At 28.7% G+C, this 18,098-nt stretch overlaps 4 protein-coding genes across 4 annotated transcripts in view; 3 read left to right on the top strand and 1 right to left on the bottom strand.

The window, feature by feature from the left end:
- Window positions 1-2,471: 2,471 nt before the first annotated feature.
- LOC119676531 (transcription factor kayak-like) lies at window positions 2,472-6,832 on the top strand. Its single transcript, XM_038087772.1, has 3 exons — window positions 2,472-2,498; window positions 5,125-5,395; window positions 5,473-6,832. The coding sequence occupies exons 1-3, from the start codon at window positions 2,472-2,474 to the stop codon at window positions 6,660-6,662; spliced, it is 1,488 nt and encodes a 495-aa protein (XP_037943700.1). The 3' UTR covers window positions 6,663-6,832.
- Window positions 6,833-10,246: 3,414 nt separating this feature from the next.
- On the top strand, window positions 10,247-14,139 carry LOC119682068 (D-beta-hydroxybutyrate dehydrogenase, mitochondrial-like). Its single transcript, XM_038095415.1, has 4 exons — window positions 10,247-10,618; window positions 10,835-11,234; window positions 13,342-13,703; window positions 13,773-14,139. Exons 1-4 carry the CDS (start codon window positions 10,512-10,514, stop codon window positions 13,918-13,920), a joined length of 1,017 nt encoding a protein of 338 aa, XP_037951343.1. The 5' UTR covers window positions 10,247-10,511; the 3' UTR covers window positions 13,921-14,139.
- LOC119682069 (zinc finger protein-like 1 homolog) lies at window positions 14,132-17,040 on the bottom strand. The gene is made up of 5 exons (XM_038095416.1): window positions 16,675-17,040; window positions 16,482-16,593; window positions 16,222-16,415; window positions 14,563-14,779; window positions 14,132-14,481 (listed from the first exon to the last, which is right to left on the bottom strand). Exons 1-5 carry the CDS (start codon window positions 16,774-16,776, stop codon window positions 14,189-14,191), a joined length of 918 nt encoding a protein of 305 aa, XP_037951344.1. The 5' UTR covers window positions 16,777-17,040; the 3' UTR covers window positions 14,132-14,188.
- Window positions 17,041-17,561: 521 nt separating this feature from the next.
- Window positions 17,562-18,098, top strand: part of LOC119676533 (zinc finger protein-like 1 homolog) — a 1,705-nt gene continuing 1,168 nt past the window's right edge. The window contains exon 1 of the mRNA XM_038087773.1: window positions 17,562-17,597. Coding sequence (XP_037943701.1) covers window positions 17,562-17,597 — 36 coding nt within the window. The remainder of the gene's footprint in view (window positions 17,598-18,098) is intronic.

An 18,098-nucleotide genomic window follows, 5' to 3' on the forward strand; every position in this document is an offset into this window, starting at 1 on the left:
TAGAAATATTTTAATAGAAGAAAATATTTTAGCTTTACGCTCTCAATTTTTACTATTCTTCGACTTTTCACGTTTAACAGATAAACACTTACTCTTTCTGCCGTTCTCTCCCCCTCTGTTTTGCTTGTTTCTTTATAATTTTGTCTATCTATCTCTCTCTCTCTCTCTCTTACTGTCTATGTCTTTCTCTTTTGTTTATTTCTCTCTAATTTTATCTATCTATCTCTCTCTTTCTGTCTATGGCTTTCTTTTTTGTTTCTCTCTCTAATTTTATCTATATATCTCTCTCTCTCTTTCTGCCTATCTATCTCTCTTTCTGTCTATATATATATATATCTCTTTCTGTCCATATATATATCTCTCTCTTTCTCAATTGCCCTAAATTTTTTTCTCTATTTTACTCAAACTGAATTCTTTTTTCTCTTTTTTTAACATCTCTTTCTATCTCCTTAAAATTTGATTTTTGTTATTAATTAAACTTAAATTAATTAATCTTTAATCTTTATCTTATTATAGATTATCTTTATTAATCTTAAATGTTTATATTATTTTTGACAAAAAATTAAATTTTTTATCCCGCAATAAAATTAAAAATTAGGGAGTCCTTTTTCTAACTTTCTATTGGTTTTGAATTAATTCGTAATTACTGAATCTGTGCTTAAAGTCCCTTATCTTCCTTTAATTTTGAAGTTGTCTTCAATAAAATTAAAAATTAAGAAGTCCTTCTTCTGGATTTCTATTGGTTTTAGATTAATTCGTAATTACTGAATCTGTGCTCAAAGTCCCTTATCTTTCTTTAATATTGAAGTTGTCTTCATTTCTGTTTTATAGTTTCAAAAGATATATCAATAAAGCTATAAATCTTTTCATTCTAAGACGTTTTACTATAGTCTAGGACTGAAAAATATTTAATTTTTTAGTAATTTATTTTAATTTTACATTTATTAATATCATATATTTGTATTTATATATAGTAAACATGATAACATATATTGCTAATATATTCAAATATATTGCACTTTGCACATCTGTCATTTAAATTATTTATTGAATTAATTTTTTATTTAGATTTTTATTTCATAAAATTTTTAGATACTCATATATACTATATTTTATAACAAAAATTTTTAATCATTTGATGGCAAATTCAATTCTATATTCATTCCATACCATTTATTATTCTGTTTTTGAAATTCTACCACATTAATTGTTTATAGCAGATGTTTTATTAATTATTTTTCGTAGGCGTTTTTAGCAATTTAAGAAAAAAAAAATAAGCTTCCTATAAAACATTTTATGAGATACATTATTTAGAGACAAAACAAAAAGTTTAAAATAGTCAAGTTCTATCAACTAATTGATACCAAGAATTGAGTTAAATATTATGATCATTTTATTATAATAATAAACACTGTTTTTTGAAAAGTTATTGTTTTGATTCCGAAAAATTTAGAATTGTTAAACTTGTAACATAATTCTAAATAATTTCATTTGTTTTTAGATTACAATTATTTATAAAAAATTCGAACTTAAAGTTTGAAATATACAAAATAAATAAATAATTTTTATATTCACTGCAATCAGTTCAGCTCAAATATAAATAATCCGTCTTTTTGAGCGTAAGTTCCTCCATAATTGCACAAACTACAAGCAAACACCTGACGGTAAATATTTCTCCAACCTCATGCTTTACAAGCAATCTCGGATTACTCGCATCGAGGAGTACCTCCTGACGGCTGCCTGATAGTAAATCACCCAGCTGCATAACCTACTCCCTGATATTTCAATCCCTACCACACTTTCCTCTAACTTCTTGCCAGCTATGCACCACATACGCTTCAATACCTCAACTTATACTTCAATGAGTTGAGGTCAATTACAGATGACCTAATAACTTATAGCCAAATAAAAAAAAACCCATATATTGCTCTATAACTATAAATTATTTGGAAATTGTAATTTATTTAACTTAAAAGTATCTAACCGGTTCCAAACAAATTTTAGAGTTTTCAGTATTTGAATTATTAATTTATAACTGATGGTTCCAAGTATTTACTTATTTCATCTTATCTAAAAGTTCAAGCTATTGGAAATTTTAAAATCCGATCATTTAGAATATATTATAATCTCATTTAATCTTTTTAAGTAAAATCTACTACAATAGAGACTTCTGAAAAACTTAAGTGTTACTCTCTGCCTCTCTCCCAACAAAAAGTTAAGTCCAAAGAAAATTTCTACTGCGTTAAATCGGCTGGACAGTTAGACACAATCAAATTAAAAAATCTTGTAAGGTTGGTCATGGCTTACAATCAGATGATTGAGAAGATACGTTAAAGTCCCCAATCACATCAGGCCCCAAGCTTATATTTTCTATGTTTGAAATTGCTAATACATTATAATAATAATAATTAATGGATTGATAAAAAAGGTGTTGGCATCATTGCTTTCCAAAATTTTATCATTGAAAGGAGATGGCTTACAATCAAATGATGAAGCAGGTGAGGTACATACCCTAATTATAACAGGCCTCAGGCTTATACTTTCTTTGTTTGGAATTGCTTATATATAATATTAATAATAATAATTATTATTAATGATTTAATAAAAAAAGGTATTGGTACTCGTATCTTTGCTCTCCAAAATTTTTTGAAATTTTCGTTTTACTCGCTCCTTCTTAAACTCTCCATATCTATGATAATAAATGTATATTTTATATATACAAAAAATTTTAAATTCATGGTATTTTGATACCTATATTTTACAATCGTACTATATACAATTTATTAGATAATCCTATATTTTCTTTATAGATATTTAAACTATTCAATGTCATGTTTGTTCCATTAATCGGTCATTATTTCAGCTGGGTATTAAACACTCAAAATCAAGTACCTAAACGATTTTTCTATTTTACAAAACTAAGAGAAATTGAATATAAACGCCGGATATTCAATATATATATATATGTATATATTGTATATATATATAATTTCAAATATTTTATCGTTCACACAAATGCTTTAAGTCGGTTTCTTCTGTTTTTACTTTTAATTCCTAGAAAACGATATGAAATTGTTTTTATTGTTCTATACAAAAAAGAATTTTTTTTTTATTTAATTTTATTTTATTTATTCTGAACTTTTCTTTGAGTATTTATTTGTTTTATGTGGGCAGTAGTAGCACAAAGATTAAAATTATTTAATTCATTTTATAGAAACTGAAACGAACGATTCGGATCGTTCGTGCTGAAAATTATTGCATACAGTATTCAAATCAGCCGTTGAAATACTGAAGCACTTAAAGGCAAAAACTTTACTGCTAATTTGTTTATTTTTATGTAAATAGTACGTTATGGGAATTTCCTACATTTTAGTAGAATTAATATTAATTCATACATATGTGTAATTATACTAAGTAATTATATACCCTATAATCAGCAAAACGAAATTCAGTATAACTAGTGTAGTTGAAATTATGCACGTGCTTTTTTTTTATACTTAAAAGAAAAATTAGAACAAATTATAAATGAAATAGAGCAACATCATTTTTTTTTTAAGTACTCAAACATATTGTAGATTAAGGAAACACCCACTCTCTTCTCTAAAATTCTTAAAAACGCACCTGTCTTCATATCAAAGAACAAAATGGTAGAGAGCAGAATAATGAATCCAAAATAAACTTTGAACTGAAGCCGGAAATATTTTTTATATTCTAAAAATTACTAATCAGTAATAATAAAAAAAAAACATCCATTTTTTTTTAATTTATAGTTTATTTACACATCGCTAAAGTAAAAAATTCTCTTTAAAAAATAGCTAAATAGATTAAATTGGAATTTTAGTCCTATAAGTACCATTGGTTCCAAGAGTGATCAGAGATATTAAACTTATTATACAAGTAAATGTTGTTAAGCCTTCTCTCCAATAGGAACTCAAAAAGTTTTGTAAATTATATTTCTAATTCATATATTCAACATAACAACAGACCCCACTAAGGTAGCATTTCTAGAACCCTCTTAAATCATTCACTAAACTAATTAGCTTTCAACTTTACCTTAAATAATCTTTTTGATAATCTCATATTTTATTGTTTGACAAGTACATATATTTTTTTTAGTTAATCTACTATAACTCTTTGGTGAGTCAAAAACATAAAGTCCACAAATTATTTCATTGCAATAAGTATAGTTTTAGCAACTAATAATACGTCTATGAGTACTTCAATTCAAGCTGATAACTTCAGACTTTTATTTTAAAGTATACTCTTCTTCTTGATTCTACTTCTTGAGTTAGTGCTATTAAGCACTTTTACTCTATAATGGCTGGGGGGCTTATCTCTACCCCACACTAGGCTTTAACTAGGCTAAGAAATTATATCATTTATTTGTCTTTTAGTTGATGACGGACCTTAAATCAGCATATCATCCTGAGAGTCCAGAAGTGGACTTGAGGATTGTTAGGGCGGGGTTAAGTAGCGTATCAACTTTAGTGAATAATTTTGGAGCTCTATCTCTGATACTGAATTGTTGTATTTAGTTTAAAACCCGTTTGTTGAAACCCGTCTTATTCTGTCGTATTTGAGGAAGTTTAGCTTATAAGGAAAATAGAGCTTGGATGTCGATAGCAAAGAACTTCGGCATACGGTTACGACTGTCTCGGGAACATAACTGCCTCGCGATATCTTAATAATAAATATAATATATTATTATATATACTATTATTATATATATAAATCAAAATTATATTATTTAAAGTATTATATTATTGTCTCAAGTTTTTTAATAACCTAGGTTCATATACTCTTTATTACTTTGTTTATATATGTAATATAAGAATGTAGAAGAAAAATGACAATTTAAAATTTAATTTTATTAAATATAATTTTAAATACATAATATTAATTATAAAATTTAATTTAATTAATTTAATTTAATTTTTAATAACTTAAAATTTCAAAATTTAAAAATTTAAAATAATAATTTAATTTTAAATATATAAAATCGTGTAATGCATAGCATAAATTTGTGCAATATTAAAATATTCATTTGAGTAAAATTAAATAATATTTATATATATGTTTATATATTCTTCAAAAATTAATTATCCAATTTTCTTATCATTTTAGCTCGTTTCTGTGGATGGGATACAAAGTGGCGTGCCCACCTTGACAACGCCCACCTTAACACCGACAACTTTACGCAGCATCGAAGATACCTTTATACAACTAACAAATGAACCAATCAATGCACCTTTTCAGGCTGGTTTTGTCCCTCCATCTTATTGTTTACCATATTCCACAAGCGAAGCCAACGAAACTGAATCCGATGTCGATTCACAAGCATCTTGGAATGCCAACCATTTAAATGAAGAGAATTCTATGGCCACTACTGATACTTGTAAGTCAATATTTTTAATATATATATTACGATAACAATTATATTAATAAAATTTTCTTTATTTTATATATAAACAGCAAGTGCCGCAACTGATACCGCTTCTTTTACTGGCTTAATCAATAATTCGTTTGGAGCTACCTCAAATGCATCGTCCACAAATGATTTTACCGCCATAAATATAGCTTTAGCATCGAAAGCATCAGTTAAAAATGCAACAAGCCTTTTGGGCAATTCAACGAATAATACCTCAATCAGTGCCACAACAACACCACGTCGTAATCAAGGCGGTCGCCGACCAGCCAAAGACACAAATATGACACCAGAAGAAGAAGAAAAGCGACGCATACGACGTGAACGTAATAAGTTAGCTGCAGCACGTTGTCGTAAACGACGCGTCGATCAGACGAATGAATTGCTGGATGAAGTTGCACAGCTTGAGAGGAAACGAGAAGGTTTACAAAAAGAAATTGAAAATCTAAATGGCGTAAAACGTGATTTAGAATATGTACTAGAAGCACATCGTTCCACCTGTCAGAAAATACAAAGCGATATCTTAACAGTACATACCATTGGTGGACTTATTGCGCCGACAAATACCAATAGCAATGACAGCACCGGTACTATAACAGGTCTAGATACAACACTATCCTCTGCTGGACGTTCTGCGTCACCACTCGATCTTAAGCCAAATATCTTGGGCGATACGAGCGTATTTGGCGATATGGTGCATATCAAAAATGAACCACTCGACACACTCGATTCCATGAATTCATCACTTGATAACGACGATGATGGACCAACATTACCAAAGCGTCTTCTGCTCAGCAATAATAATCCAATGATACCAATGATACCACCAACATTACCACATATGGCAACAATCACAGCATCCTTGGCAGCTGCTGCCTCAGGTTCATTAAATACGCCTGTTGTCACTACGGCACCAGTAAGTTTCGCTTCATTTAGCAACACAACATTGAACGCATTGAATAAGCAACCAAATAGCAGTAGACAACGACCAAATTCATTGCCCACTATGCCACGGAATTTAGCCGCTCTGCATGTGGACGGCATGTCTACGAATATAAATGGAGTGCCTATACAAACACCAACGACAGGCATGTTAAATTTCGATTCCCTGATGGATGGTGGTACTGGCTTGACACCAGTGTCGGGTCCATTAGTGCCAACATGCTCCTCACAAAACAAGCATCCACTTGAGCTGACCACACCCACAAGCGAACCATCCAAATTAGTTAGTTTATAACAATAGAAACAAACTAAACCAAGTTGTTGCCTGCAATGAAGTTGGAGGCGTGAAGTTGCTGGAGCATGAAATCAACAAAGCTGGTCTTGGCTGTATGGCTGCAAAGTTATTAAATATTAAATATTAAATGTTTCGCATAGAAATAGAAGTAAAATTATTTGTTAAAATTATATTTTCGTTTTATGTTTTTTGTAACTTCTGAATGCTTTAAAAGAATATATAAGTTAGTGTAGTTAAAAACAAACAACAACAAACAAGTCAGTTAAATATTTTGTGTTTTTTTTTTATATAAGAAAAACTTGTTTGTAATATTAAGAAAATTATTTTTGTAATAATTATAAAAAATTAAATTTAAAACTTTTTTATAAAACGAATTATTTAGCGAAATTACTTTATAAGAATCAATTAAAAATTTATACATATATAAATTTTTTAATATTTATAAAATATTTTAAAAGTATTTTAAGATTTAATGTTTTTTGTTAAATTTGATGTTTTGTATTTTTCGAAAATATTTTTATAAAAAGTATTTTCTTAATTGTAAATGTAACAAATTACAAAAAGATTTTGTATTATTATTTTTAAAGATTTACTAAATAAAATAATTAACAGTTAAATTTTCTTTTTTGTATTATTTAATTTCAACTTTATTACCTTAACTATAACTGCTATATTTTAATAAATAATTTTTTTTGTTTTAATTTTATATGTTAATAACAAAAACAAAAATAAATTTGTAATTGTGCAATTTTCGTATAAAAAGGCAAAGTATAATAATGTTAAACATTATAAGCAAATCAGTTTATAGCAAAATGATTTTGTATAAAATGGCAACGTTTCCTCCTGATTTTAGTTTCTATAATTTCTATTTTATTTTTTACAAAAGTTGCAAAAACTTTTTACAAAAAACAAATAAAAAACACTTTAACGAAAAAGATAAAGGCGTTGTGATATTTAAAATAAAAAATGTATGAAATGCAAACACAAAACAAAAGATAAAAGGAAATTTACTTTATAAGATTTAAAAAATATAAAATAAAAAAATACTGAATATATGCTTTTTATAGTAAAAAACAAAAAAACATAATAAACGAATATGGCCTTTAATATTTTATTTAAAATTATATGCAAATTGTTTATAATAACTTAAAACTTAAAATTTTAAAAATATTTTGTGAAATATATATATAGTTAAAGAAATAATTATTTATATAGAACTTATAATGTGGTCGCCTTGTAATTTTCTCAAATTTGTTTTTAAATTGTATTTGAATTTGCTGCATAGCCTTAAAAACTATTGAAAAGTAATATTTTAAAATTAATTGTATTAACTGAGAAGCAATTTCATATTTTTTTATCATAAAAAAAAAAATCAAATAAAATTTTAAAATAAAAATTTAAACGAATATTTTTGCTTGACAGCGCAAAATTTTATTGCAGAAAATTTAAATAAAATCAATTAAATTATTTAAAATTTCAAGTGAAAAATCATTATATATACAATATATAGATATATACATATATATATATATGAATATTTATATTTATATAAAATTGACAAAAAGAAATTATGTATGTAAAATTACAATTCAAATCGATATAAATTTTAACTAGCGTTACGCTAAAAATTTTGCAATAAAAATTTCAATATTTTGCGAGAAAAATAAAACTAAAATTACCAAAATCCATGAAAAAATAAAATCAAATAAAAACTATAAAAAAAAACCTTTTTATTTAAAGAACCAACGTTGTTGTTGTTGTTGCTACCCGCTGGGATCTGCTTGTAAAATCTCTTTAGGTCGTGTTGAACGACGCTTGGTCGTCTTCGACGAGTGGCTTCGAGACGTAGACCCGTAGATCAACGTTGTTGTTGTAATCCGCTGAGACCTGTAAGCAGATAATATGAAAGGATATGGGGATAGAATGGGAACCAACCAAACAGCGCTTAGATAGATATTTATATAGAGTGCCAGAGTTCTTAGAAATCGTTAACTCTATTAAACTTATGCCACAGTAACACTACTTGGGTATCAGACTTTAAACACATAAATTTCTTCAGATCTAAAATTATGCTAAGAAATCAGAAAATTCGCATATATAGCTTTTTTATTTTATTTATTTCAAATTTATTTATTTTATTTATTTTTTTTTATTAATCCTTCTAAATGCATGCAAGCTATTTGATTATTAAATCATATCAAATGAACTAGAGTTTAATTTATCATAGAAAAGTACTTTTGAAAATATATATACTATATACCAATGCTACTGAACGTTTAGTCTTACCGAATGCGATACATTCTCGAACTTAATCACAACATATTAAATCTTAGATGATAATGAGTAAAAAAATAAATTCTAAGCTAACATACTAGGGGCAACATTACTGTAGGTTGTAGTGCCGGCCTTATACATCAAACCCCACTTGAGCACAAATAATGGCTCGTTATAATACCATAGCTTAGCAGTGTTCATATGCATACCAGAAGTACTCCCAACGGATCGTAGTGGTCAGCGTACAGGCAATGCTGAAAAGCACGGTTAAGTGAACCAATCTCACAAGCCTATAAACTTGATCAAACCTCTAATTTTGCTGGATTACAGCTATGTCAATTCGGTAAGAAAACATGCATCATAAATTTTTTATCTTCTCTTGGCCAATGAAGGTATTGAGAAAGATAATAAAACACATATTTCTTATTCCCCTTAGAGTCACAACCACAACAAATATGGTACTTACGCTATAGGCCCAGAGTTATAGCAAGTCTTCCTAGTAAGCCATGGCCTGTTAGCATCTATACCGTAGTACTGATCAGATTGCGCTTTAGTTCAAACAGTTGACTAATGCATCACTTGTCTACTTTGTACCAGGCTTAGATTGTAGAGGCAAGCAGAAGACAAAATGAATCAACGATATGGTAACAAACTTAACAAAATGGGTGTGCATAATTAAAGTCTTTTATATTAGATCAGGTAAAATGGGTCATATTGTTTATAAAATCACTAGTCTTTCAAAGTCTATGATGCTTAGAAGAATTGGAGTATCAAAATGAAACTCAATTAGATTTCATAGGGTTTTAGGGTTATACCCCAAACCCTAAAAACCTTTGAAACCTAATTGAGTTTCAATTGAGTAAGAAGAAATTCCATTTCTTCTTAGCATTATAGACTTTAGAGTAGTATTTTAAGGTTTGAAATAGTTTCCACAATACTTACTCAAATAAGAATCAAATAAATTTTTAATATTTAGACCAAATCTGCATTTAATTTCATTATTTAGGTATATGTTCATGAGATTTTATATAATGATTTTTTTTTTGTAAATTTTATATACAGAAATTTTTTTTAACTTAATTGCATTTAAGGAAAATACTCGAAATTCGCATTTATTTACGTCTGCATTTGCTTACTTATATGTAAATATGAATAAATAAAAGAGTCAGAAAAATATATCAGAAAATGTGAGATGTTTAATTTATTTACGAATTACAAATTCAAGTTCATTTACACAACAACAGCAGAATTAAAATACATAAAAAGATATAAACGAAAAAAGATACTTTAGAGTTTTTCTCCTGCTTTTATTTCGAACGCGAATTCTACCTAAAATACAAGAAGTGAAGAAACAAAGGCTCAGTACGCTTAAAACCAGTAAAGTGATAAGAACGGTGAGCAGACGATCGACAGACATAGAGAATTACCCGTAGTCAGCAAAATCAAAGGTTTATCAGGCAAGAAGAAAAGAAAGGGAGCAACGAACGCAAAACGAAAATTAATAAAATTTATAGAAGATTCAGTAAAAACTGTCGATCATTAAAGAATTCAGCAGCTAAGATCGAGTAGAGAACAATGTTACGTGCAGTCTCCAAATTAGTGTTGAGTCCATTAACAGGACGTCAAGTGAAAATGTCTCCTGATAATGTGATTTTTATAACCGGCTGTGATTCTGGACTTGGGTGAGTACAAACAGTGAATATGATCAGTAAATGATCAGTAAATTTTTGTGATCGTTCATTAAATTAAAATAATTATTCAACAACTTAATTTAAGTGCTCTGCAACTTGATTTAAGTCTTCTATAACTTGATTTAAGTGCTCTACGACTTAATTTAAATGTTCTGCAACTTGATTTAAATTTCCAATATTCATAATAAAAATTATATCTTCGCATAGCTTTTCTCTAGCTTTGTTTTGTCATCGGGCACTAAATATGACCGTCATATCTGCCTGTCATAATATTGATTCCGATGGTGCCAAAATGTTGCAAAAGTTGAGCGACACAAAACGTATGCTAACCATCGAATTGGACTTATTAAAGCAGAACACAATTGCGCATGCGCATAAAATCACAAATGAACTTTTAACTCAGAATCGGGATTATAAATTCACGGCGCTGGTGAACAATGCTGGCGTCATGTGTTTTGGAGAATTCGAATGGCAAACTCAAGATCAATTTGAAATGCAAATCAATGTTAATGTATTGGGCACTATGCGATTAACAAAGGAAATGCTACCACTGGTGCGGGAACATCACGGCAGAATTATCAATGTGACCAGTCATTGTGGTTTACAGGTAAAAGAAAATTGATAAAACATAGATAATAGAACATTTTATTAAAGAATGAGAATGAGAATTCTATTAAAGATAATAGAAAGTGGATGTAATTCTATACACATGGAAGTGTGGAAGTAATATAGACATATATACATATATATAATATATATATATTTATACACCTTCTAATTCAAGAGTAGGAGAAAATATTCTGTTGATTCTTTACCAATTTTTTAAACTGTGTGGCTCCTTGTTCCATATAAATGACACAACAAAAATTGTAATTTAGAGTGAAAGAATCCTGTTATTAATGAAACAGATTTGAACCCTTGAAATGACGATATATAGAAGACGAAACTATAAAACAGAATCTCATATCTTCGAAACTTTAGAAGTCATTTCTTCTGGGTTAACCTTCTAAAATTGAAATTTTAATATATTATTATAAAATTATTATATAAAATATTATTTTTTTAAAAAATTAATAGATAGTATATAATAGAGGTTGTAGTTGCCGGTATATTATTTGTATTGTAATTAACCCTTACCAAAAGAAGTCATTCATCCTTTCAAATCAAGGTCAGAATGCTATTCGTTAAGAAGTGTCTAATATCAAATAGGCTCAAAAAGTTCCATCTCAATAGTCTTTTCCTGACTCAGATTAAAGCTAGGTAATCATAAAAAATGTGACTAAAACTATTAACCCCTACCATGTATACTTAGCTAATCTGGATACCAAATTATCAGTCATATTATTATAGCATAGACCAATAATTTAAATCCAATAATTAAGTCCAATTCATCATTTATTTTGTCGATAAATTCTTGAGGTTTAATTAGGTTAGATAAGGTTGATGACCTAGCACACTATTTTTCATTTGAACACAAGTAAGGATGCATTGTGATACCACCGATAAAAATGTTGGTATTGTGCCAGACCAAGAAGACCACGAAAATAGATATATAAATTAAAACGGTCTGCATGTAGACTCCCACATTTAACTAAATTTAACCAAACTGACAAATCAAAAAACTGAGCTATATCTCTATCAGGTTCTATCAGGTCGATGAGGAAGGTGCCAGAGAGGTATTCAATTTTCTTCTATCTAAAGATAAGCACTGACACATAAAATAAAACACAGTTTCCTACTATTCTCCATCACCAGTCACAAATAAACTCACAGATTAAAATCAAATCTCCTTGCATACGCCGCTTTATTTGAAGTAGCTTGTTGGTACTTTTCTTAACAAACAAGTCTTGTAGTCCGACAAGAATCTTCATATATCCGAACTTCTTTAGCTATTGTTAAATATTTTTGTTTGATGACCAGCTAAGCAATTGTGAGTAGGTTACCAATGTTCAGGGATTGAGTTTCAGAGAGTTAACCGAGATGCACCTGTGTTCAGGTACCCAAATGAGTTAGATACTGGAAAGGCGAGACAATTCATCAAGAGAAACCTGGCGTTCTGGGACTATTGAGAATGAAGCTAAAGCGCTTACTAGAGGTTTGATAGCAGCTTGGATGGAATAGGCAGTACTGAAGGTGTGTAAGTTTTTAGTATTCTTCTCACACCTTATTACATACTTTAATCAATTTTTGTTATTAGCATAAAGGATTCATAATGTAGGGTACAGTTATGATTTGTGATGCAATTATATCTTAATATATCGACATCCTAATATATATACAGATATCTTAATATATATATATAATCTTAATATATATATACAGATAACTCAGCAATTCCCCGATATTATTTGTGCGTTGCTGTATTTTATCGGTGCTATAACCTACATCCGGTTTTGACATTCTTCAATAAATCATTTCACAGATTCTGACTGCAAATCAATACGATTCAATTAACTACATCTTTTAAAATAACTAAATACTGCTCAGTTCCATATTAAGGTGGATAATAGATGGACAATAGATAGAATTAGAACTTATTAAATTTAAATGCGCACATAAAGTATACACTTCAAAGATCTCTCTTCAAAAATCTCTCTAATCTTAAACATACAAAAATATATATACAAATGTCTTAAGGCATGTTATACCCGTCTATGTTCTATACGCCTACTATTAGTATTTATATATATAGAGTTTTTGCAATCATTCCACAGGCACTACCTGCGCTCAGTTGTTATGCAGCCTCAAAAGCAGCATTACGCTTTTGGAATGACTCTTTACGAATCGAAATGCAACAATATGGTGTTGAGGTGGTCAACTTTATACCAGGCTCTTTCGTTATGGCCAGTAACATATCCGCTAGACAACAACAACACGCAGAACATATGTGGGAAGACTTCACAGCCGAACAACGAGTGTTTTATGGCAGTTATTTCAAAAAGTTCAATGATTACTTAAAAATACTGTCCGGTTTTAAGGCCCCCAATCAAGTGCAGGATGAAGCGTTATTATTAAAATTCCAAGAAGCGCTAACAAATACAAATCCAAAGGCTTTATACATACATGAACCATGGCGGTAAGCTATAAATTTCTATTAACATTTAAAATTTTTTTTTTTTTCATAAAAAACAAAATTCCGTTTTAGTTATAAACTATATCGCGTACTATTTCGCATTTGTCCTACACCAATTGTTGATTGGCTGACAGTAAACTTTTGTGCTATGCCAACTTATGAGCCGCTACCATCACCAAGTATCGTCTCGGTAACTACCAATGGTCACACTAAACAATGATTCGTGATTTTTAATAACATATACAATATATTTTATAATAATAAGTTTATATAAGTATTTTAGTTAGTTACTTAGCTTTAAAATAAAATTTGATAAATAATTCGTTATAAACGCTGTAACTGCGTGCTGCATAGATTTAGTGTTTTAAAAACAGCATCAGAATTCTTTTTTTTGTTTTAGTGGTTGGGCAAATGAATAAAAAATTAAATGCCACATCAATATCGAGTTGTCGTTTTTATTTATATATAATTTTGTCTTTCCATTCCATTCATTCATAATGTTTAGGATTAGGATTTGGATTATTCCAAGTATCGCCTAATGCATCATCAGAACCACTGCGACCAAGTACAGCCATTATATAAATGATCACAATAAATGCTGTTATACCGCTGAGCACTAAGAACCACGTACGTCGCCAGGGCGGACGTGATGATGGTGCATAGAAACGCCTTGACCAGCGAGCAAATATTTCTGCTGGTGTACGTCTTTTGTATTTGTTTTCATCTCTATCGGTGCCACCAATTGGTGGCTGACGTGGTAATAGAGGTCTTCTGCTGCTAGCTATAATTAAAAAAAATTAAACAAATTAAATTTTCTAATGCAAATATGTGAAGCAATGGTTCAAAATTATCTTTTATGTACCTTGAACATCGTTTGCTGTTGGTGGACTAAACGCATCCATTAGAAGAACGGAATGTGGATTCTCATGTTTCATTGCGGCTGTAGGGAAAACACCATTTGACTTGCTATGCACCTTGGTCATGCTACTAACCGCAGCAGTGACAGGTGCATGCGTATTAACTTTGCTACTGCTCACCGATGCTGAAGACTTAGCGGTAGATGAATAGTCTTCTGGTAACTGTAAAAAATTTAATTATATTTAAGATTTATTAAATGTTTCTTAATATATTAATTAATTAAATTTATATTAATTATTTTCTGACACTAATTATTTATTTTATGCTGTATATATTATATAAACATATAAATACAATATTATTAAATATCAAAATATTTTTTTAATTCAAGTGTGAAATATTCAAAAATTAAAAAATTAATCTTAAATAAATAAATGTTCTGATAATCCCCTGAGTAATTATCATTGATTAAAAATTAAATTTTCTGGAACGTGGCAATTAAGTACTTTGTTATAGGCTTCGATAGAAGTTGATTTCCTATTTCATTATTAAACAGTTACTGTTTATATTGTAGCTTAAGATCTACGTAGTAGGATATTTTTTTTAAATACTTATTTAATTATTTATTGCATCTTCTCTTGCAAGGAGACTAACAATAAGTTTTAAAATCTTATCACTAATTACATAATATTATATTTTTTATTTTAACTACACATTGTATAATATAAAATAAAATAAACAAACTTTATATCACGGATCTCACTTCAATCAATGGATTAAATTTCATTGGAGTGAATATTAGATGGTTTATTAAGAAGGCAATGAATCTTTATCAGATTACTAAAACGAAGATTCGTGTTTTTACTTGAAACTATTGAATATTAAGTAATAGCTGGTCAGCTCTTTTTAGGCGCGAAGTAATAGATAGAAGTACAAGAATCCTAGCTAAGGGGTTGACATGTTCTGTCACCCTTTTATTGTATTTTTTTCCGTATATTGTCAAATTCAACTTTAGAATTTGTCGATCTCGGTGGATACTTTCATTTCTAATATATCATGGAGCACCAGTGATTGTTCAAAGTAGTTTTCACTGAGCTTTTTGGATAATTACAAAGCATAATTAAAAAATGATTAACTCTTTGGATAGCAGAATAAATAAAAGAAATTACATGAATAGAAAAGGTTACAGGGCCGGCACAGTCTACGTTCTAGATACACTTATTAACTACAAGTGCCACACAAAATTCTCAAGCGGACTATGTCAGCAAATATATATAGTATACCTTATAGTATTCCAAATATTCTACTGATTCTTATGAATTCTCCTGATGAAGGCAAAAGCGAATTTGCCGAAATACGTATAGAAATTTACAAAAGATTTACGCTTGAAATAAAAGTTAATGTTCTTAAAAAAATAAAACTGACTTTAAAATTATGATATGATTATAGAAGCGGCTGTAGCCTGTCATCTTTCGATAGTAAAAACTGTTATCCTCTTTTTTGTCTCTTCGGGTTAAAAGAACTATTATATTAATATTGATATAAATAAGATAACATAAAGCATGGATAGATCAATAACGTGAATAAATCTAAGATTACCTCTCGGTTCGAACTTAGTATTATATAAATAATAAAAATAAAACTTATAAAACAAAATATTTACCAAAGCTAAACCTAGACCGTTTCGTCCCCAATTCGCTTGTGACAAATACGCTTTTAACGCATCAGCTACAGGGGAAACTAAATTTGATGTTGGAAAAATTTCGCTATCGCACGTTGGGCAGAGATGTCCTCTAGGCGCTGTATTCGCTGGCAAAGCCGATTGTCGTGCATTAAGACAATCCCAATGAAATACATCTATATATTATAAACAATTTATTTTAATATTATATAGCACTTTTTTAGTTAACCTTTCTCACTCACGGTAACAAATTAGACGCACACAATCGCCCTGTTCCAGTGATGTATTACACAAAGTACAAGAACTGATATAATCACTATCGCGTAACCACTGCAAATATGATTGCACTATGCACTAAGAGGAAGATAACAACAATAAATTGGTTAAAAATTTAGTTTTTTAATTAATAACTTTAAATATTTTAGTAAAACAAACCTTTGGATGACTTTGCACCATACAATGTTCACAGACATTGACGCGATGTTCAAAACAGAATTGATTTGTTACTTGCCTCTTGGGACATTTGCACAAACCCATTTTGTATTAAATTTTTAAACTTTTACTTTTGTTTATCTTGCCACGGTGTTATACTAATCTGATCGGTTCAGTGGCCTCCACCCAAACATAACTTCAATCAATTCGTTTAGTACAAATTAGTTTATTATACTTTTTATATTATATATAATTTTTGATATTTATTTACTGTGTACAATATAGTAAATATGTTTATTATTATAATTGTATTAAATTTTTTTCCATTTATTATATTTTCGTTAGTAATCTGAAATTCGTTTGACAGCCACGTATTCGTTTGAGTGGAACTCAATCTGCACTCAAACAGGGTTTACACAACGAAAACAAAATTATTTGAATTTCAATTTAAATTAGTAACTGAGATATATGAATTCATTTAAAAAAAATATATATATATAAATGTATATATATATATATAAATAAAATGAAAATATAAAATACTTATAATATAACTTTTCCATAAATAAGAATAATAACATATCTATATGTGTAATTCTAGAGTTTAATGGCGTTTTCGATTGATAAATCTGGAGTAACATTTTTAATTAAGATTCTCATTTAGTGCAATTTTCATTTTCGATTGGTAAATCTATATAACACTCGAGATTAATGTATAACACTCGAGATTAATTTGTAACACTCTAGATATTTTGCCAGAGTAGCAAGAATACACTAAAATTAATAGCTGTTTTATATGACGACAGTCTGTGGTTTGATTCGATATATATATTTATGAAATATATAAGTATCTACTTAACATAACTATAAAATTTTAGATTACTCTAAAAATGTTCTTTTGGACAACAATATTTAACAGATCTAGAGTAATTCTAGATTGCGCCAGATTTACCAAACGAAGTCACTATAAGTTAGCGATGTATCATATTATTAGAAGTATTCAGACTTTCGATATTCGGTAAAGTGATAATATAACAAACGTCGTTGAACGAAATTGCCAAAGTAACTGCTTTTGTTTCCATTTATTTTATTATATATATAAATTATATTATATTATATAAATTATATTTATAATTATATTATATATATATAAATTATAATGAAATTTATATTAACTTATATTATTTAATTTTTTTATTTCTTTTAATACTTCTTTGCTAAGTTTATTAATTACATGAATTTTTAAATTAAATTTAAGATTCTATAACAGATATTTTACTGAATGCCGAAAAAATTATAAGATCTGAAGCCGCGGTAATTTGTTAACTCGGTAACAATGTGAATTTATAAAAACAAATACACATACAATTTTAAAATCAGTACAACTCACAGTAAATCCCAAAAAGTGGGAGCCCCAGGATTTCATA

The sequence above is a fragment of the Teleopsis dalmanni genome, chromosome 2, assembly GCF_002237135.1.
Source record: "Teleopsis dalmanni isolate 2A chromosome 2, ASM223713v2, whole genome shotgun sequence".
In the NCBI taxonomy this organism is placed as follows: domain Eukaryota; kingdom Metazoa; phylum Arthropoda; class Insecta; order Diptera; family Diopsidae; genus Teleopsis; species Teleopsis dalmanni.

Coding starts and splice junctions, on each gene's coding strand:
- LOC119676531 (XM_038087772.1), top strand. CDS start 2,472: ATGGCTTACAATCAAATGATGAAGCAG. Junction 2,499..5,124: donor ACAATCAAATGATGAAGCAG/GTGAGGTACATA, acceptor TTATCATTTTAG/CTCGTTTCTGTGGATGGGAT. Junction 5,396..5,472: donor TATGGCCACTACTGATACTT/GTAAGTCAATAT, acceptor ATATATAAACAG/CAAGTGCCGCAACTGATACC.
- LOC119682068 (XM_038095415.1), top strand. CDS start 10,512: ATGTTACGTGCAGTCTCCAAATTAGTGTTGAGTCCATTAACAGGACGT. Junction 10,619..10,834: donor GGCTGTGATTCTGGACTTGG/GTGAGTACAAAC, acceptor ATCTTCGCATAG/CTTTTCTCTAGCTTTGTTTT. Junction 13,704..13,772: donor TACATACATGAACCATGGCG/GTAAGCTATAAA, acceptor ATTCCGTTTTAG/TTATAAACTATATCGCGTAC.
- LOC119682069 (XM_038095416.1), bottom strand. CDS start 16,776: ATGGGTTTGTGCAAATGTCCCAAGAGGCAAGTAACAAATCAATTCTGT. Junction 16,594..16,674: donor TGGTGCAAAGTCATCCAAAG/GTTTGTTTTACT, acceptor TCTTCCTCTTAG/TGCATAGTGCAATCATATTT. Junction 16,416..16,481: donor TGTGCGTCTAATTTGTTACC/GTGAGTGAGAAA, acceptor TATAATATATAG/ATGTATTTCATTGGGATTGT.